Raw genomic sequence first — 22106 nt, 5'->3', positions numbered from 1 at the left:
GTGTGTGTGTGTGTGTGTGTGTGTGTGTGTTTCAGGCCAGCCGTGCGGTCGCTGCCCAGCAGACAGATGTTTGAGCACGTCTTGAAGAGGCACAGTGTGTTGTTTCTGTATGTCGGAGGCGAGTCTCCTCTGAAAGTGAGCTGCTCAATCCGTCTTCATATCTACACTAAACTAAAGTTAAGAGAGTGAATGTGTGTTAAAGGTGCACTAAGCTATTTTTGCCAAACGATGTTGATATTTGAAAGCACCAAAACAAACTCGCCCATACCCCAACAGGACCTCGCCCCTATTTTGATAACTCCGCCCACATGTACTACACAGCCCTGGCAGCGACGGGGGCGGAGTCTGCTATGCCTGCCAGCTGCAGCATATTCAAGCAAAAGCCAAGACAGAAAAGTTGTGTGAAAAAGCAAAGTCAACGTAACTCGCCTATCAAGAAGAAACAAAGCAACCTTGGCGTCTGATTCCCTTCCGCTTCTTGAGTTCTCTGCACCGCTGGAAGCTGCTCTGATATTTACGCATCCTCTTGCCTGTTCGTAACCCTTCTTTTTAATGTTTTGTTCCTCCGTAATTTTTCTCTTTTTTTTTAATCAGCCATCTCTCGCTCTCTGTAGTTGATCTGCTAATATCCGTCCTGTGCACTCACTGAGCGCGCTCTTCTCCCCATCATCACTAGACACGCCCCTCACTGCTGATTGGCTGCGAGTGTGTTTTGGGACTCGGTCCGACAATGTGGTCAAAAGCGTTTTTCAGAAATCTCTTAGTGCACCTTTACAGACTCCGCCATGTGCGTCTCCTTTAATATTCTTTGAACTGTTCCTTCATGCTGTATTCATTTTGGAGCACACATATGTATAGTTTCTCAATGCTTCCATCACACTGTTATAAATTAAAACCCAAAATATGTGTCCAGTAACTGATATGCAACAACACTGCTGCAGTTACACACCCAGCAGATGGCGCTATTTATCATTCTGATATTACAGAAATCATGTTCGATTAAGAAAAATGCTTAAATATCAGTATTAGTGTTAGTATTTTCTATAGAAAATTAATTATCTTTCATTGACAACCATTATAGAGTTAATTCAGTGTCCAGAGCCCATCACTTATCTCACATTTTATCTTGCCGCCTTATGCTGATTGATTTTTTACTTCATGGTGGCAAAGCAAATGTGATTTGTGCTAACTTTGCACATTTATTAACACAAGTGTGCAGAGTATTTGGACTCGGTGTGGCCGTTATGAGCGACTCAAACTCCTGCAGATGGATGATGTGTAGCAGCATTGAAGTGAACACAGTCAAACATGCAGCTCATCAGACTCAAACACACCCTTTTGTGACACACCAAGCCATATCACAAATTCTGTGTACATTTGTATGATTAATTATTAGCTTTCCATGAACTCACCAAACCCTGCAGTTCCTCATGAAGCCCCAGTGGAAATACAGAAATGTTGCTGTTGTGTGATTTCAGGAGAAGTACACAGAGGTGGCGTCTGAGCTCATTGTGTACACCTATTTCTTCTCTGCGTCTGAAGACGTCTTACCAGAGGTAAGATTCAGATTCTGCTGCTTGTGCTTTCTTTTATCCAGTCTGCTGTTTTAAACAATCGCATGAAATCTCACTAAACTGTGTTGTTCTGCTGCAGTCTGTGACTTTGCATGAATTGCCTTCAGTGGTCGTCTTCAAAGATGGAACCTATTTCACATACGATGGTACGTGAAGAAAACGGTAAATCAGCATCTAATATGTGTTTGTACAATGCTTGAGCATTGAATTATCTGAGTCTGGCAGCCGCCACAGTTTCATAATGAACCCAAGACACTTTTCAGAAAACATGAAATGTGTTTGAGGTTGTGTTTTGCGCTACTACTTTTGTGAAGCATCTGTCAAACAAACTGAAATCAAAAGCACAATATTGCTTAGTGTTTTTATTAAATAACAAATGGCTGCAATTTAATGAAGTATGCAGGCTGTGTGTTTCCGAGCGAAGCGCACACTTTGCTCACAGGATCATCTGGTGTTTTCAGTTCACAGTGAACGCAGTGAAGCTCTGTCTCCGCATGTGCTGAGAGTTTAACAACAGCCACCCGTCACGCATTACTTTCACATTTGCATTAATAGCATATTTGTGGACAGATGATTACAGTATTTCTCCAGATTTGAGTAATGAGACGCATCTGTAAACCTGTTTTCTCACATTCACATTAACTGTCCTACTTTAGTGTAAAGTAAAATGTATAGTATATTAAGTATTTTTTCATTTACATATTAGATTATTATAATTATTATTTTTATGATAATGATGACGATTATTATTTTTGTGTTTCAGAGTATGAAGACAGCAGCTTGTCGTCCTGGGTGAACCGAGAGCGGTTCCAGAGCTACCTGCCGATCGATGGATTCACGCTGTATGAGCTGGGAGAGACCGGTAATACAGCTCTGCCATAATAGATGAAGTGTGGAGCATCGTTTCAAACTATAGCACCTGCTCAGTCCCAGAGCAACCTTACTTGTGAACATACTTCGGAACTGATACATTGACCATTACACAAGCTCTCAGCTCAGACTGGATTTCTGATGAATGTGAATTATTGAAAGCTGATCAGCAAGAGCCTTTTTTCTGTCTCTGTCTTGGTCAAGAAACGGTTTTCCTTTCATTGTGTCTCAGGTAAACTGGTGGCGATTGCAGTTACTGATGAGAAAGATCCGACAGAGCGAAGCAGCAGGTACAGAGATGCGGTTTCTGTGGTCTCGTGATGCTGGATGCCAGTGTTTTCTTCTGTGCTTAACCCATCCGTGTTCGTTCAGGTTGAAAGGTCTGATCCAGAGAGTAGCTGCTGAACACCGAGATCAGTTCAACAGGTGAGAGTCGCTGTGATTCAGATCCACGCGACAGCCTCGGCTCTCTACTGTATTCAGGATATGATGGCTGGTGTTCGTCAGCTTGAACATGTTTATTCAGAGCCTCTACGGTCAACAAACAGTACGGTTTACAGCAGTTTACTGTTTCCTGAGATGACGTGTTATTGACTTTTACCCGAGGAAATTATTTCCTGACAGAAAACCACATGAATTCCTCATGTTTTCCCCGTGTGCTCGCGTGGAGCAGTGCTGTAATATGTTTTAACCTGTGGAACGCATCACAAATACTGTACAAACTTTCACTGTAATATTTTAATCATGCACAGTAATGTGAGTGCCAACAATAGAAATCTACTGTACATGATCCTACGAAGAATTTCGAGCAGTAAATATCAAACAATTAGTCATTTCAGCTGAAAGATGAAGCCTGTGATACTAATGTTGTCCTTGGGATAAGACATTTATTAAAGGGGTCATATGATGCTGCTAAAAAGAACATTATTTTGGTGTGTTAGAACGAGCCGTTTTAGGTAGGCGTGGCTGACTCTTAACTTTTATAAAGAATATCTCTTTGGATTTGAGACTTTAGTCTTTGCAACTTTACAGATCTTCTTTATGCACCAAGAGCTTGTAACACTCCAAAGAGAAAGGAACAATTGAAATCGCATCATATGACCCCTTTAAGATTTATCTAATCATTTTCATTTAATCGGTTTAAAATGCTGAATTACTTCTATAACAAATGAATGCAGTTATCTGTGTTACTCTGACAGTTTTATATAATTAGTTTACAAAGACATATGTGAAATGATTATAGACTATTAATGTTAATCTAACTTTTATATATCCCAGTAACACTGAAAACATATTTGTCAAGTTGCCAGACATAATTACATATATTGCTGTCCATATAAAATGAAGAGACAATTTTATTTGTCTCTTAAGAAAACCTAGTATAATATTTCTATGAAGACGCACACAGTGTTGTGGTATGAATAGTAAAACAAACATTAACGTAAGTAATCATGCAGACAGCTTCATACTCTCATGCGATTCATCTACACTGAAATATTCATATATACACCACATCATATTATCACACGTATTATAACAGTAAACATTTTTACACAGGGTTTTTGACTTCAAGATGGATATTTGCTATTAAAGTCACATCATATTTGCAAAGATATATTCAGTTGTGTCACGTAATCGTCCACACGAGCCGTTAGTGCCGTGACCCATCGCCAATACTGTGTTCTTTTGTTTTTTCAGTCTGGATGGACAAATAACCGGAAGCTTCTCATCTTTTTCCAGCCCAAATAGACAGTCACTAGTTAAGAGTCTGTAAGCTGCTCTGTTTTGGCTTTTATGTATAGGATAGTGTAGAGTAGACATGAGAGCAGGGCTGAGAGAGGGAACAACATCAAGCGCTCCGTTCGTTCATGCTGTTTCTGTAATGATCAGAAGAGCTTTACAGACCTGCTTCTCTCATGCTGTGCTCCTCTCTGTCCTCCAGAGATTTCCAGTTCGGCCACATGGATGGAAACGACTACATCAACAGTCTCATAATGGGGTGAGTACGTCTGGATCTTCAGACGAGTTTGTACTGATGGTTGCACAGAGGTCAGGGGAAGATGGTTATGTAATAGGTGACATATTTGAAGAAATAACTATGTCATGTGACATAAACACTGTTGTTTGAGACTGACGGGATGCTCTTCCTCCTGCAGCGAGGTGTCTGTGCCCAGCATCATCATCCTCAACACGAGCAGGGCTGAGAGAGGGAACAACATCAAGCGCTCCGTTCGTTCATGCTGTTTCTGTAATGATCAGAAGAGCTTTACAGACCTGCTTCTCTCATGCTGTGCTCCTCTCTGTCCTCCAGAGATTTCCAGTTCGGCCACATGGATGGAAACGACTACATCAACAGTCTCATAATGGGGTGAGTACGTCTGGATCTTCAGACGAGTTTGTACTGATGGTTGCACAGAGGTCAGGGGAAGATGGTTATGTAATAGGTGACATATTTGAAGAAATAACTATGTCATGTGACATAAACACTGTTGTTTGAGACTGACGGGATGCTCTTCCTCCTGCAGCGAGGTGTCTGTGCCCAGCATCATCATCCTCAACACCTCAAACGAGCAGTACTTCGTGCCGGCGGAGCCTGTGGAGGATCTTCAGCAGCTGCTCCAGTTCTTCAGCAGCGTTCTGGACGGCAGCGCTCCGGTACTCTCAGATCCTCCGCATTCACCTCCAGTTACACACACACACACACTGCTGAAACACTCCAGTTACACACACACACACACACTCCTGATCACGTCTCTTTAGATAGAAAACACACACATAACCTTGTTTTCACAACTGAATGAATGATAAAGCACCTTCTGTGAATGTTTCTGATTGGACGGTGAGTGCCACACACAGGAGCTTGGCTTGTAAAAGTGTTTGGTCATGCGATGCGACAGCACAAACCTACTCTGCATGAGCTGCTGTCCTCTCAGAGATTCAGATGCACTTTGTGTTGATCCGGCTCTCCTCACAGCAGCATCCCTGTGTTTCTCGACAGGCGTATGGAGGAGACGGGATTCTCCAGAGGATCAAGCGTGTGGCGTATGATGCCAGATCCACTGTAATGGTGAGCTGAGTTCAGAAAAACTAACCCAAGTCAATCATTATTGAATATGTAATGTTTAGTAAACAGCAGTCTGTCTTTACACACAATGACAGCTGAAGGTGTGGATGTTCATTCAGTGTTCTTTCATTATTTCCCACCAAACCTTGACACAATGGCACTTCAGAGATGTGAAGAATATGAGCTGCTGCTTAAGTGTTTCATGTAGAGATAACAGCCATAGCAAATGCATTATACTCTGGAGCGACTCTTATGTGCTCGTGAATTTGGAAAACTGTTTTCACAGTGAAGAAAAGCACTGACTGATGGCAGTGAATCAGATGAACGTGGATCCACAGCAAAAGAGTGTTGTGCCAGTTCATGCACCCTAAACATATAACAACACCTGTTTATTCCTTCCCGTTAACCCTTAAACACCCAGCTCAGGTGTCCCAGGACATTAACCCTTCATTCATCTTTACGTGAGACCTCCACCTTCTTAGTATTCCTCAATCTGTTCATTATCAACAGTATGACAAGAAAAAATACAAGATTGTGAAAGAATGTCTGTTGTCATTGAATGGTGTGACTGATGAAGCTGGTTAGCGTGTCGTTACTCTGATGGTCTGTCTCTGGTCTGCAGTCAGTGTTCCGCAGCTCTCCGCTGCTCGGCTGCTTTCTCTTCGGTCTGCCGCTAGGCGTCATCAGCCTCATGTGCTACGGCATCTGCATGGCCGAGTCTGACGACGACACGGAGCTGATGAAGAGAGACGGCTTCACGGACGAGGAAGAGGAGGAGGGCGAGGAGGAAGAGCAGCAGCGGCTGACGGCCGGAGCAGAGGGAGAGGAGGATGAAGACGCAGAGAAGATCGAGCAAAAGAGTCTGGCTGAAAAAAAGGTGGATTAACGAGAAACAAACGCCTCCGAAGAGGAAACCATGGCCTAGAGTCTCCTCGCTGGTTTTCATTGGATTATTTGTTTTCTAATTCATTATTTTCAGAATTGCTCCACCAAAAGTCTTGTTTCTGAAATCTTCAAGACCAGTCATGGAGCTCCGCATGTGACTGTATTGAGTTACAAAAGCACATAGACTGTTTTAAAGTGAGCGACAGCTTATTAATAATCATTTCTGTTATAATGTGTCCTTATGAGCCATTCTGGATGGTCACTTTAAATCACGTGTCGACTGCAGTTAACTCGATGCTAAACGATCGATCTCTCAATGGACACACGTCCTACTTTTTAAAACATTTTTGGATGAGAAAGTGCAGTTATTGTTGCATCAGAGACTTGATCTCCAGAGATTGTCTTACATGAGATTCATTACATTATCAAAACATAATGACCGCACACAGATGCTTTTCTCCTGCTTGCTGCACAGACGTGATCTTACCGAATGTAGAAGTCTAGTTATTCTAGTATGGATTTGGTAAGAGTGTGAAATGATGAACGAAGGCTTGGGCTTTATCAAATGCACTGAACACATTCACACACACACAGCAGCTTTAGGTTCAGTTGATTTTTTTTATTTTGAACTAGATAGTGTTGATCCTAGAGAAACATGGGCGTTCCTTCTGTAGGGTGCTATTTAACATTTTATAGCAGGTAGAGTCAGTGTATGTGTTTTACAGATATAAAGGCTTTGTGTCAGCTCTTCTCAGCATCAGTTACCAAAATTTCCTCAGAAACTGTTATTGCATTCATGAAAAAGGAAAGTGAAGACGCGGGACTTTTATTTAGATTCTCAAAACAACAGCGAATCACCGTAAACGGCTGTAAAAGTCTGTGACCGGAGACGTTTGCTCGTGATGAACGGTTTTACTGCGCTTCAGATCAGCAGATCTCAGACACACTGTTACTAGACAGCGTTTCCAGTTTGAGCCAAAGCTGTCGTTACGTAAGAACATCCACGAGTATTTAAGAGCTCGCGCTGGATTGTAATGGAGAAACGTTGCTAACCCTTGCCTTCACATTCCCCTCCTGATGCCTGTTGTTACTGTAATGATTCTCTTATTTTAACACACAACTTGTCTTACTGTTTCTGCTTTGTTCATTAAATGTTTCTTTGTCTCTCTCTCTCTCGTTCTGCATTCTTCCCTCACATCAGTATCATGCTAAAGTAGACTTTGACTAGATTTCGTTCAGTTTTTGTATGTGATTACATATTGTTTAGGTGTTAGTGGGGTAAGATTTTGTCACGTCAACATATTTATGAAGGTTTTATCATGAACAGCAAAGTTCTGCCAAAAACGATGCCGTAATGATTACAATCAATAAAGAAGTCCATGTTTGACATTTTTTTGAAGCTGTAATTCATTAAAAAGCCTCATCATGTGTAATTATGACCAATCGTTGTCACTTCAGAGACTTCATGCCCGTCCATAACTGAAGTAACTGTAAATGAGTGAGTTCAGCGTGCTCTGTCAGTGCGATTCAGTCTCTGGAGGTCAGGGGTCACGGGGTCACAGCGCTGATCACTCTCCTCTCATCATGTTGCAGTTTGGTGTAAATGTACTTCTGTTTATTTAAAGTGTTCCTCTGCTTGAGGAAGAGTTCATATGTTCTCTTTTCGAGTGTTAAGTGTTCATATCTGGGAAGGCATTTCTTTAATTAGCTTTTTTTTTTTTTTTATCTTCACAGTCCATGTAGAAGAGTTTCATAAAGGAGCTTGGCATTAGGGCAGCTTCTAATAAGAACCCTTTACCACAAGGATCTGCTAAAAAGGGCTCGTTACAGAACCTGTAAGTCCAGCTTTGAGCCTTTGTGAGAGGCAGAAGTTCATATTTACGCTTTGGGGTGTTTTTTAATGTCCAGTGGATCAGTCTTTTGTCCTGTACATATTCCTGACTCATAGCGTCTGCTGTTTTCATGATCGCATAACTGCTCTGAGAAGAAGATATTCTATTCATAGATAGCACTCAGTCTTATAATGGGAAGGGCTGGGTTATGTGAATGAAGGTCATTTTAGCATGCTTGTACAGTCCATGTAATGTTTGTGGTTTCTGAAATCTTTCCATCATGAAAGCAAGAGCGTAAAGCAGGATTTGGGCTTTTCTGAGCTCAGACTGTTTTAGTCTGGTTTACACCACAAGAGAGAAGCGCAGTCGTATATTTCAGAAACTGCTGGACAGAGTTACACTGTGATTTGAATGAAGCCGTTTCATTTGACATCAGAAAAATGATTTTCCTTCTTTTTTTGGAATGGTTTCTGTGGTGTAGAATAAACAACCAGGCCAGAAATGCAGTGAACAACTCTGTTTACTATTCCTCTGTAACGCTCTTACACACACAGAACTAGGCAGAACCAAACGCACATAGCTCAATCAGACATGCATTGTGATCACAGAACAGTCTTTCTTTTTCATAAACAGTGCTTTTCCACCCTCTAGTGGACACAACATTTCCCCCCCTCTCCCTCCCTCCCTCCCATGATCTCTCTAAACATGGAAGGTCGCAACAAAGTCTTTCAAGTGATATGGCCGGGATCTGGTACGCACTGGTCGTGGAAAGGAAAAGTCCTGACATTGGCCTGAAGGGCCCGAAGACTGTGGGGCCTGTGAAATTAAGGGCGGGGTAAGGGACAGGGGGTGGAGGCAAAAAGGGTCTAAGTCTTGTCTGCCAGCCTGAGGTGTTGCAGTTTCCCGTTCCAGTGGGAGGAAGGTATGTGGCAGATTTCCACTGCTTTGTGGGCAGACTGGGGTAGGTGCAGCTACTTTACAAAGACGACTAGCGTGCCATCGAGTACCATCCTCCAGGAGATAAGATGCCCTGCCTATCTGACGAGTAACCAACAAGGGGGTAGACCAGAACGAGGCCAGTTTATTCCTCCTGTGTGGTCTGCGCACTCTCACCTAATCCTGAACTGCGATATCTGGTTCTTTGGCACGTCTGAGTCTGTCAAATCTCAGTTTCATCTGGGGGTCCCTTGGATTTGGAGGGGCAGCGTCTGTCCAGCGGCAAAGTGAGTTCCCTGCCCAACATTAGGAAGGCAGGGGAGACCCCAGTGGTGCTATGCTGCGAGGCCCGATAGTGTAGCAAAGTCAGACGAATGGCTTGGTTGAAAGAGCACCCTTGTGCCAAGTGTGCCCTAAGGCCATTTTTCAAAGACTGGTGGAAACGTTCCACTCCCCTATTAGCCTGGGGGTGGTAAAGAGTGGTGCGGATGTGTTGGATACCCTTGTTCTCCAGGTAAGAGAAGAAGTCCACAGAGACTAACTGAGGGCCGTTATCCGTTGTAATAATTTGTGGAAGGCCCCAGCGGGAGAACAGCGAGTCCAGAAAGTTCACGATGACTTGAGTGGTGACTGAGCCGGTCGTGATTAGTTCTGGCCATTTGGAGTACAAATCATATGCTACCCCCAGGTATGGCTGGTTGTGGGGAACCCCGTGAAATTCACCGCAGATATCCATCTGAAGGTGCTGCCAAGGACAAGTAGGCCAGGCCAGGGGTCGGAGGGGCGGGGGAGGTGGGTTGCCTGTTTTTCCACCCACAAGACAGGCTGGACAGTCTTTAACTAAAAGTTCGATTTCTCTGTCTATGCCCGGCCACCAGACTCTATCCCGGCAACGCTGTTTGAGCTTCACTATTCCCAGGTGCCCCTCGTGCGCCATTTCGAGCACACGCGCGTGAAGGGGCCCCGGGACCACAGTGCAAAGCCCACGTGCCACACGTGTCATTCCAGCAAGATAGTTCATCTTTGATGCGGGCAAATGGCTTTAGCTCTTCTGAGACATGTAGGGGGCAGCCTTCTCGGACATAAGTGCGGAGCAGAGAGAAGATAGAGTCCTGCTCTGATGCAGTTTTAAGCTCCTGTAGTGATACCACGCACTGCAGAGGTGTGTGTAGCAGCTTCTGTTATTTCCGGAGCTGGGACAGAGTGAGACAAAAGGTCAGCCACCACGTTTTCATGGCCCGGTGTGAACTGAAGGCTGTAGTTATACTGACGGAGCCGGTCATACCAGCGGTGTAGTCTCAGTGGTCTGTGCCCTGTTCCTGACGTCGCCAGCAGTGCCACTAAGGCATGATGATCCGTCCTCAAAGTGAAATGGCGGCCATACAAGTACAGGTGACATCTTTCGCATGCCCATAGACATGCCAGCGCTTCCCGTTCACCCACTGAATATCGTTGCTCTGTTGGGTTAAGGGCCCTAGAGGCAAAGGCTATGGGCCTTTCTACGCCCTTCTGTACCTGTGACAATACGGCTCCGATGGCTGTGGTGGATGCATCGCAGGTGACCATGGTTTTACAGGAGGTGCTGAAGTGTGAAAGTATGGGAGGTGAAGTGAGTTGGGCCTTGAGAGTGCGCACAGCCTCCATGCATGCCTGCGTCCACACCCACGGCTCATCCTTCCAGAGTAATTGCCGCAGCGGGGCAGTAGTGGCTGAATACTGAGGTAGAAACTTTTAAGTAAGTAGCCCATCATCCCTAGAAAGGAAGCCACCTGGGCAGGTGAAGTCGGTTCGGGGATGGACTGAATGGCATCCACATTAGACTGGAGTGGGGAAATGCCCTGTGCTGACAACTTGAACCCCACAAACTCGATGACAGGTACAGCAAAAATAAATTTTTCACCATTTAAAGTTATCCTGTGCTTGCTGAGTGCATCAAAAACCCTGTTGAGGCGCTCATCATGAGTGTGCGTTGTGGGCCCATGCGCGACAATGTCGTCAAGGTAGATGACAACGCCTGGTATCCCCGCTAGCACAGAGATCATAACCTTTTGGAAACAGGAAGGGGCGGAGCTAAGGCCGAAAGGCATCCTAGTATAATGAAATACTCCCTCATGTGTCACAAAAGTCGTCAGATTTCTGCTGTCAGCATGAAGGGGCACCTGCAAATAGCCTTCTCTTAGGTCCAGCTTAGAAAAAACTGTGGAGCCATAGAATTGAGCCGTGAGTTCCTCCGTCGTTGGTAGCGGGTACTTATCTGGAATAACTGCCTTATTGACTTGCCTCAAGCACCAGATTTTTTAGTGGCCACCACCAGGTTTGAGACCTAGGGCGACGCATCCACCTGCTCAATGATGCCTCCTTGCAGCAGGCGCTGTAGTTCCGTTGACCCCTTCACGCAGGGCCAGGGGAATACGGCGTAGAGGTTGAATGACAGGGCTGACAGTATGGTCAATGAGAGGCTGGTGCATAAATGAGGTGAGGCAACCCATCAAACAGCGTTGGCCGCTGTTGCTGCTATATTGTGGTCACAGCCAGGATAGCAGCCCCCTCCATGTCCACTAGGGCGAAGCACTGATTACGGAGTCAGGGGCGTCTGCAGCCGCTTCTGCACCCCGGTCGGGTGGCTGCTGGGCTGGTGAAGTTGTTTCCATAAATGTCAATTGGCTGTGTGTTGACTTATTTTGATTTGTGAGAGTGGCCACACATTCAGCAGCGCTTTCCACTTGAAATGCTACCGCAATTGCCCTAGATAGCGTCAAGTCATCTGGTTGTAACAGCAGGGTTTCTCTAATTTTGTTATCATTGGTGTGTTCAATCAGCTGATCGCGGATCATTTCGTTGCGCAGCCCTCCGAATTTACAAGAATTCGCTAGCCCTCTCAGATTGGCCACATACTGATGCACGGACTCACCAGGGAGTTGATGGCGCCGGCGCCGCAGCAAAACGCTCTGTGGAGCGGTGAAATGTTCATTCAGGGCCATCACAGACTGTTCATAAGTGTTTTCACCACTGTCGCTGATTGTTCCGAGCACTCGCTGTCCATCCGCCCCTAGACAGTGTTGGAGAAGTGCTTTTTTTCGTGCCGCACTCACCTCTGTGAGGCCGGCTGTGATGAGATATGTCTCAAAAGATTGCAGCCAACGGGGCCACGGAATAGGAGGTTCACCTGGAAGAGCGAGGAAGGGCAGCGGCGGTGGTAGAGAAAAATCAGCCATCCTTGTCGCCAAAATGTGGTGTAGAATAAACAACCAGGCCAGAAATGCGGTGAACAACTCTGTTTACTATTCCTCTGTAACGCTCTAACACACACAGAACAAGGCAGAACCAAATGCGCATAGCTCAATCAGACATGCATTGTGATCACAGAACAGTCTTTCTTTTTCATAAACAGTGCTTTTCCACCCTCTAGTGGACACAACATTTTCTTCTCTAGACAGCATTATATCTCCACTGTTATACGTAGAGATTAAACAGTTTGCTCATATCCACTGAAACTGAGTCTGCTAATGTTGCAGAGATCTCAACAGTGTGTTTAGATTGCAGGCGTCTCATTATTCTGTTCACTATCAAACATTATTTATGGCTCTATACTTTTACTGTGCAGCAACAGTTGACATTTATGTAATTGAAGGTAAAACATCTAAAGGGAAGTTGATAATTAAAACACAATTAACAGCACTATTAAAGGGACAGTTCACCCAGAAGTCGTACACATTTGAAACAACATGAGGGCGAGTAAATGAAGACACGATATTAATTTTTGGGTGAGCTAAGAGCTATGAAAGAGCAAAATCTGAGCAATTAAGCATTTGATAGGAGTATCATCAGGCTCTGGATGGTTTAATTAATACATGAAACTCATTAGCCAGAATGATAACCGTGTAGACATCAGAAACAGCTTTTCACTCTCAACTGTTGTCACAATGCAGACGTGCTGAGATGAGCACAATAAGAGCAGAAAACACAAGAGGAGAGAAGCTGAGCTTGCAGAACACGTCTGATCAGAGAAAAGAGTAATAATAAAGTGCTAAGAGGAGCCGTGATCTCCAGCCCTGATGATATTTCATAAGCATATGGAGTCTGTTCTGTTGATGTTCAGAATGTTTGGCATTTCTCTTCCAGCACACTAACACACACTGGCTCGTCCACACATCAAACACACACACACACACACACACACATGATGCCGGTCAAATGTGTTTGCATGGTAGATGGACATTGTTTTGGCTCAACAGCAGCCTGACGGCACTGATATCAGCAGAAACATAATGCTGTTACTCCGTTCTTACTCTTTATACTTCAGTCTCCTGCTTCTCTCATTCACTTTCACACTCTCACATTCTTCTGAAACTGAAGCGGAGACCAGGGACCGGTTGCATAAACTGTTTAGACTAGTCTTAAAAAGTTAGTCACCTACTTTTTTCTCTTCAAGACTGGTCATAACTTTTTTAATTAAGTTATGAAAAGGTAGATTGTTGTTATTTGTATTGGAATAGTAAGACTGATTACCCCTTGGCAACTGCTAACATGTCTTAACATGGTGGCTAAGTTTATGCAACTGGCCCCAGATCTCAACCTCACAAACGGAACGAATGTTCAGGATCATCATGAAGTGGATGGGGACCAAAGAAAGCATCATATGATGAATCGGAGCATATCAGCACGAACGCTTTCTGTACAAGTCTTTATGTAAGGAGGAGAGTGAATGTTATGTTTTTATTTACTTGCCTTTAAAAGTTTTCTTGACAGCCCTGAGATTCTGCTATAAATAACTCCTTTAGTGTTCAATGGCAGAAAGGCATTCAGGCTTGTAAAGACGAGGGTGAGCAAAAGATGACAGAATGGTGGTTTCTGAGTGAACTAGTCCTTTCAGACAGACTTTACTACACGAATGTGTTTTATAATAACTGTGGCTGTAGATGAGCTTCAGTCAGGTGTGAATAGTTTGATCAGTCATTCTTCACATTCTTAAACACATTTATTACAAAGCTTTTATTACATTCGTATAATGCTGGAAAGTGGTTTCCTGAATAGTTGAGCTGATTTCATGTCTCTCTTCCCACACTGACCTTCTGCTTCTACATAACAGATTTTATTGAAGAAGAGTGACAGTGTGGAGTGGAAAACAGAGTTCAATTTGTGATAATGACGGCTAATGTGCCTTAAACAATGAGTCTATTATGCATTACTTCAGCTCCTCAAGTTCATCTCTGCTTGAGAATTCCTGTTGGCCAAAATCCTCTGGACTTGCGGGTTTTTTTGTTTTTTTTTATATATTATTTTTTGTTTGTTTCTTGAATTTAAGTGTTGTTTTGTTTTATATCAAACATAATTTTTAAGGACAGACCGATCATTTAGTATGAAGTGTGTGTGTGTGCGTTTTTGTGACATATGAGGACACAGATTTGTATAATGACAAGGGTATGACATAGGTATTACAAGGAGAAGGTGACTTATGAGGACATTACCCCATGTCCCCATTTTTCAAAACGCATATAAATCCAGAGTGAGTTTTTTTGAGAAAGTAAAAATGCACAAAGTTTCCTGTGAGGGGTAGGTTTAGGGGTAGGGTTGGTGTAGGGCAATAGCACATACAGTTTGTACAGTATAAAAACCATTACGCCTATGGAATGTCCCCTCAATTCACAAAAACAAACCTGTGTGTGTGTGTGTGTGTGTGTGTGACAGCGCCCTCCACGGTCAGTGGTCGCTATGGTAACGTCAGTCTCATCGACGGAGCCGCAGACAAATGGCAGCGCGTTGAACATCAGACGCGTTTTACGCAATGAAATCACGCGTCAGCGGATGGATGCGGACAAACACACATCATAAATGTCATCTCTGAGGACCATTAGACGGACACTCGAACACCCGTTTTTCAAGATGTCGTGGATTGTGTCTTTTCTTTATTTCTACTCGAACTTTCCATTAACTTGCGTTCTGTTTCTACATCTGTCTGCAGTGCGCGGCGAATGAGCGAGCGAGCTGCGGGAACACAGATCCTTCCTGGAGATGATGATGATGATGTGTGTGTGTGTTATGATCGGGAGGGTTCGAGATTGATGGAGGATCGACTGTGATGATGATGATGATGATGATGATGGAGCAGAGCAGATGCGCGCGCGCACGCTCACAGTCCAAACCACATCACCTGACAGCACTGTTTAATGGATTACAGAGAACTAGGTCGGATTTCTCATACAAATGAATGGATTAGTGACTGACACCTCATATCGCTCATCATTGCTCCTCATCTCATTGTTTGGGGGCAGATTTGAGCATCAGGGTTTGACTGGACACATGTAAGTTCACTGCTAACAGGAGAGCTGATGTTCAAGGGGTTATGACATGACTGTGTCAGATTATTTCCATCAAGGTCCATTTTGCTCACTCAGATATAGAGTATTCTGTGATCTAGTGAATGAAATGCTCAGATTTGAGCTGCACTCAGTGTGAACAGCAGTGTGTACAGTAGAAACTGAGCATCGTGACGTGGAAGTGTTCTGGAAAGTGCTGTAGGTCGCTTTCATGGTCCTGGTCCTGTAGGGATGGGCAAATGAAAAAACCTTATCAGTGTAATGGTAAAAAAAAAAAACTTTTACAACCCCATGCTACGTGTCAACAATGGAAATAAGCACAGTTAGAGCATCAGGAGTCTGACTGTAGTGTAGTGCAATAGCATGATCACATTAAGCCAAAACTAGTTTGGAGCACTGCTCTATAATATCTGGATTACTCTTGACCTCACAAACATGTGAAGCCACCATATTGCTATTCTACACATTCTATTGAATATTGAAATCGTCTGACTTGAATGAGAAAACGTTATCTAACGAGCCACCATTATATATCTGAAGTCTCTCTGTACATTCTTATAAGACAAACATCCTAAGCATGTACATGCTTATCTGTAAAGTTATGTTCATAATCATAACAGTAGTGAACATCAGATCAGCGGATGGATGAGATCCTCAACATATCTATTACAAACGTCAAAGTGCTCATTCTGAAATCTGAAGACGGATTTATGCTTTATTCCAAACATAATTTGCCATTTACAGTTATTAACTGTGGTCATGAAGGAGTTAAAATACTGAATTAAACATGAATCATTAATTCAACAGTATATCCATAACACTTAATTCCTAAGCAAACACCACCGATTTTGTGCTGTTCTGTAACTTTTTAACCGTCACTGTTTCCAAGATCTCCAAGCGACTGATCTATTTGTTGGTTAATAAAAAGATATGAAGTAAAATACACACATCACAACTTACTCACAGAAATAACACTGAGTGCATTTGGACTTGAATACATGAAACTTTATTTCCAAGCATTTATATGAGCAAGATGATGCATAGTAAAGTTTTAATTTTAATACATTATAGTACAGTGATCCCAAATATAAGTTCATATTTGCATATATATTGAAATCATTAAGGGTGTGTTAACCAAACACAGACCCACCTTAATGATTTCAATATATTGCCTATCCTGCACGAAAAGCCCATTAATGTTACAGATAACGTGATATATCCTAAAAACGAATCGTGTGCAACTGCAAATCAGGTGGTTTTAGGCCACGGTTTTGGCTGTCAGTAAGTGATGCTCTCTGTCAGTAGAGAATAGCTATATGGCTGCTCGAACACTTGCGGTGGCTTCACTTTGTGATTCTGTGAGCAGTCCAGTCATTTATATTCATAGATCAGTGGGCGTAGTTTAAGGGAAAGAGTGTATTAGCAGTACAGGCTAAGAAGAGTACACTTGAAATGTTTACAAAGTGGATGCAGGAAGTTGTTAATAATACATGTGCAATTAATTGTAGCCAGCAGGTGTGAAGAATATTACCTGACCGCAGTCAGCACCTGTGTGACTTTAGCCATCAAAATAGCCCATTTGGTAAGGAAGAGATGGTTGTAACAGGACAACACATATCTTTCTTCATTTTTAAATGGTGAATTATGGCAACTATTGAAATACAGCCATATAAAAGCACAAACACAGCAACCTGTTTAAGCATTAGACATCCAAAACAAATATGAATAACGATACAAGTCAGCACACTCTGAAAGCTCGAAGGCCATAAATATTACACCAGCAGATGAAGCTTGTTGCTAGGGGTTTGCTGTCGGTTGTCACTGTCCCATTATTCAATAATGGTTTATTTGCCAGGCCTGCATCATGGTTCATAAACAATCTGTACTGAAATGTGCTGAACAATCAAAATCCTGCACAGTCGTGATCAGGTACTTCGTTAAAATAAGCCTCAGCCTTTCCTAATATCGATCCTTCGGAAGTAGAGATGTGTTTCTGTAGCCAGGAGCAGCGTAAAGTTTGCTGAGCCTCAGCATCCGCTCAGATAAATGACAGCTGAAACGGGACGCTGTGCAGGAACTGTGTTTTATAGTATAATGAGCCGGTATACCGCTGTAAATGACAAACCAGTACATGTTCAAACAGTTGAATAGAAAGTTCATGTGACTGTTGCAGTCTACTGTTTGGGTAGGGCTAGGGCTAACAGCACTGCAGGACATGTTTGATATTAAAACATAATTTAAAGCCGGGAAAGAGAACTCAAGTCGGTACTGCACACTGTTTGACAGAAAGTGTACTTTGCTTAACTCAGGTGTGTACCTAAACGGCCAAATACACACAAACCTATGTCAGAATGTTTGTCTTGGCGAGTAATCACATAAACACAGTCAACCTGAATGTAAATAGTTGGGAGAAGATTGGATGTGTATCTTTACACTGAATCCGTGCATTAGGTCATCCACGCATACGTATGCGAATAAACTGCTGCTGACTGTCATTAATGTTAATCAAACTTCGAAAGAAAAGAGAAAATCACTCACTGCTCATGAATGAATAACTTTTTTTTAGCTTTAATAAGAATAAACTTGATGCACTTTTTATTTATTTCATTTCTTTAGTATTTCTTACCTGAATACTACTGATAGATGAACCTACCTGAAATGCTAAAAAGAATATTCGTTTTCTGTCTGTCTTCTATTGAACAATTTATTTTACAGTTATATTATTATAGTGAAATAAAATATACAATTTATTATTTTGGCCACATCACCCATCCCTGTCATAACCCCTTTAATATCAAATTGATTTTTGATGTTGTTCAATTAAAGGAATTTCACTCATATTTTGTTTCTATTTTTCAACAGTGTATCAGACTGTGGAAGCCAAAGAAAACGCTTACCAGAGTCCAAGTCAATAACAACTGAAACAAGCACCCATTATCATCTGTGTCATGAAAAACATTCCCTTTGAACGAGACGGTAAAGTGGGGAGAGGGAAACCAGATTAAATCGGGGAAGAGGAGTGCTAAAAAACAAAGGGAAGATGTGGTGGCCAGTGGTTTGGAGGTCCATAGGGTGGCCTACATTTGCAGCGTCTCTATTTCTAGCAGTGGGAGCTTCATTCTCTGAAGTCTTTAATGCCACAGGGAAAGATATTTTTAGTGACTTTGGACAATTCCAGATTACTGAGAATGGGCCACCAGAGCTACGTAAACTCCAAGCCACTAATCTTCACCCTAACTTATACTTTAACCGAGACGAAGTGCCACTGTTGAGACAAAGGTCAACTACGACTCACAGCCACATCTTTAAAGTGATCCGGACGGCTGTGCTGACAATGCTCTCCGCCGGCCCGCTCTACATGCCACCCACAAAGCATGAGGAGTTCACCAGCAAGTGGAACGAGATTTATGGAAACAACCTCCCGCCTCTGGCCCTCTACTGCCTCCTGTATCCCGAGGACACCGCAGCAGTGCAGTTCCTGATTAAGTTCATGGACCGGATGTCAGAGTATCCTGACTGGAAAGTAAGCAGTGCACCTAACGATGAAGTTCCGATGGCTCATTCGCTCACTGGATTTGCTACTGCTTTTGACTTCATCTACTCATTGCTGGATCAGAAGCGCCGAGACCTGTACTTAAAGAAGATTTCTGCTGAAACTCAAGCGCTCTATGAGACGTCAAAGTACAGGGGCTGGGGGAAGCAGTTTCTTCAAAACCATCAAACCACTAATATAGTTGCTATTCTGACTGGAGCAATAGTGGTGGGTGCACATGATGACACTCAGTCGAGGGTTTGGAAACAGGTATCTGTAAATTACATGGAGAAGACGATGTTTCTGTTAAGTCATGTTGTAGACGGCTCTCTGGACGAGGGAGTTGCATACGGGAGTTACACAGCAAAGTCAATCACGCAATATGTTTTCCTGGCGAAGCGCCACTTCAGCATAGACAACACGCAGAACAATTGGCTGCGTAATCATTTCTGGTTTTATTACGCCACTTTGCTTCCAGGCTTTCAGAGAACGGTTGGTATAGGGGACTCAAACTATAACTGGTTCTATGGACCGGAGAGCCAATTAGTCTTTTTAGATTCATTTGTGATCAAAAACGGGTCAGGGAATTGGCTGGCACAGCAGATTAGGAAGCACAGACCTAAAGACGGTCCCATGGGTCAGTCCTTTGCCCAGCGCTGGACGACGCTTCACACAGAGTTCATCTGGTATAACGCTGACCTTACACCACAGCCCCCTTATGATCACAATAAGGCTAAGATGCACATCTTCTCAAACTGGGGAGTGGTGACTTACGGGGCTGGTTTATCTGTTGCACAAGGCAACACCTTCGTCTCGTTTAAATCTGGTAAGCTGGGCGGTCGGGCGGTGTTTGACATTGTCCACGCCAAGCCTTACTCATGGGTGGATGGCTGGAACAGCTTTAACCCTGGTCACGAGCACCCAGACCAAAACTCGTTTACTTTCGCCCCTAATGGACAAGTGTTTGTTTCTGAGGCTTTATATGGCCCCAAATACAGCTTCCTAAACAACGTGCTGGTGTTCAGCCCTTCCCCGACGAGCCAGTGTAATGTCCCTTGGGAAGGACAGCTCGGGGAATGTGCCAAGTGGCTCCGCTGGACAGACTCAGGGGTCGGAGACTCTGCGGGAGAGCTGATCGCTGCTTCTGCTCATGGAGACGCTATGTTTGTGAGCGGAGAAGCGGCTGCGGCGTATTCCTCAGCCATGAGACTGAAGAGCGTGTACCGAGCCCTGCTTCTCCTCAACTCACAGACTCTTGTGGTACTTGACCACGTCGAGAAAAGTGACAACTCACCGGTGAACGTCGTCAGTGCATTCTTTCATAATCTTGATATTGACTTTAAATACGTGCCCCATAGTTTCACAGACAGGTACAATGGGGCGTTGATGGACGTCTGGGATGCTCATTACAAAATCTTCTGGTTTGACAGTCAGGGACGCAGCCCTGATACACAAATACAGGAGGCTGAGCAGGAGGCCGAGTTTAAAAAGAGGTGGACGCAGTTTATCAACGTCACCTTCCCTTTCACGGATTCGGTGGGTAGGATGGTGTATGTGATGCACGGGCCTTACGTTAAAGTTTCCAACTGCAGGTTCATTGAAAGCAGTAAGAATGGACTCAAACTTTCGGTTGTCATCAATAACACTGAGAAAATCGTTTCTATAGTAACCAATCACAGAGACATTGGGGCCCGTTCCAGCTATCTGGGCTTTGGGGGTTACGCTAAGGTGGAAGACAGACATCAGGTTATCCGTTTTGGCTTGGGGACGCAGCTTGTCCCCAAACAGACAAAACTGCACAATCATCTCTTTGACTTTGGAGTTACGCTGAATGTCGTAGCTGGGGTAATACTGTGTGTGGCCATTGTTTTTTTGACCCTACAGCGAAAGTTTTACGTTTGCTTTAGCAGACTGATGCGTTACGCTTTGCTTTCGGTGTTAATGCTGTGGATAACCGAGCTCGTGTTCGTCTCGAACAGCTGCGATCAGCTCCTGTGTAAGGTGAAGTGGCGCGGAGCCACCACAGACCCGGAGCTTAGCAAACAAATGAGGCTTTATGACCAGCATCAGCTCCCTCTGCCCACGGTAGTGATCACCACGCTACCTGGCTCTGGATCTGACATCCTTAAGCACATTTTCTACAACAACACAGACTTTGTCTACCTGCGCATCCCTACAGAACACTTGGATATCCCCGAAACAGAGTTCGAATTTGACTCTTTAGTAGATGCTTGTGAATGGACGCGGTCAGAAGCCCAGTGTGGGCATTTTAAAATGATTCAGGGCTGGCTGCATTCACTGGTTCACAACACCCACTTATTCCTGCAGAACATCCCACTCCACGACACCAGCCACATGAAACTGGCCAAAAGAGTGAGCCTCTCCCAGGACAAGAGGAAGAGACTGAGGAGGAGAGAGTCCAAGGCTGAGATGAAAGGCCGGGTGCGAGTCGACAGGGACGTTGAGTATGTCCGAGAGCTGAGGAGACACACGGTGGACTATCCTAACGCCCGTGTGGTTCTCAATCTCTGCAGTGGCAGCTGGGCTCTCAAGCTGCCCTTTCTCCAAGAAGTTATCGGCCCTTCTCTGAGAGCCATCTACGTCATCAGGGACCCTCGTGCATGGATTTATCTGATGCTGTATAATAGCAAACCCAGCCTTTACTCACTCAAGAACATTCCCCAGCATCTAGCTCTTATTTTCAAGCAGGACATGGTGAGCGACAGGTGTCCGACCGCGTTTGCGGCGGAGTTTAGGAAGCTGTGGCAGCTCATATCCCATTCAGAGACCGATCCTGTGCTGTTGCTGGCCCATCTGTGGCTCGCTCACACCGCTGCTGTCCTCAGAGTCACAGCTACCTTATCTGAAGAGTCCTATCTTCAAGTCAGGTTTGAGGATGTCATAAACTATCCTCAAGAGACGGCTGAGAAGATTCACTCTTTCCTTGGAATCCCTGTATCTCCTTCAGCCCTGAATCAGCTCATGTTCACCACCTCCACAAACTTGTATAACCTGATGTATGAAGGGGACATATCACCAGCCAACATCGACAAATGGAGGAGAAACATGCCAAGGAGAGATATCAGACTCATAGAG

At 43.9% G+C, this 22106-nt stretch overlaps 2 protein-coding genes across 2 annotated transcripts in view; both read left to right on the top strand.

Annotated features, from left to right (window-relative positions):
• The window catches only part of LOC107749958 (protein disulfide-isomerase TMX3-like), a 12784-nt gene extending 5002 nt beyond the window's left edge, over positions 1 to 7782 (top strand). The window contains exons 4-13 of the mRNA XM_016565198.1: positions 36 to 135; positions 1479 to 1556; positions 1654 to 1720; positions 2338 to 2436; positions 2677 to 2734; positions 2817 to 2870; positions 4387 to 4443; positions 4970 to 5099; positions 5443 to 5511; positions 6131 to 7782. Of these exons, the coding sequence (XP_016420684.1) occupies positions 36 to 135; positions 1479 to 1556; positions 1654 to 1720; positions 2338 to 2436; positions 2677 to 2734; positions 2817 to 2870; positions 4387 to 4443; positions 4970 to 5099; positions 5443 to 5511; positions 6131 to 6394 (976 nt within the window). The 3' untranslated portion in view covers positions 6395 to 7782. The remainder of the gene's footprint in view (positions 1 to 35; positions 136 to 1478; positions 1557 to 1653; positions 1721 to 2337; positions 2437 to 2676; positions 2735 to 2816; positions 2871 to 4386; positions 4444 to 4969; positions 5100 to 5442; positions 5512 to 6130) is intronic.
• Positions 7783 to 14977: 7195 nt separating this feature from the next.
• LOC107749961 (dermatan-sulfate epimerase-like protein) lies at positions 14978 to 22106 on the top strand (the record flags this gene model as incomplete). The annotated part of the gene is made up of 2 exons (XM_016565203.1): positions 14978 to 15463; positions 18341 to 22106. A coding segment is annotated over exon 2 (3588 nt), but the record flags the coding sequence as incomplete, so codon positions are not given.

This window comes from Sinocyclocheilus rhinocerous, unplaced genomic scaffold (assembly GCF_001515625.1).
Source record: "Sinocyclocheilus rhinocerous isolate Xijiao unplaced genomic scaffold, SAMN03320098_v1.1 scaffold3041, whole genome shotgun sequence".
Taxonomy (NCBI): domain Eukaryota; kingdom Metazoa; phylum Chordata; class Actinopteri; order Cypriniformes; family Cyprinidae; genus Sinocyclocheilus; species Sinocyclocheilus rhinocerous.
Note: the sequence above shows the minus strand (reverse complement) of the source record. Positions and strands in the feature narration are given on the sequence as shown.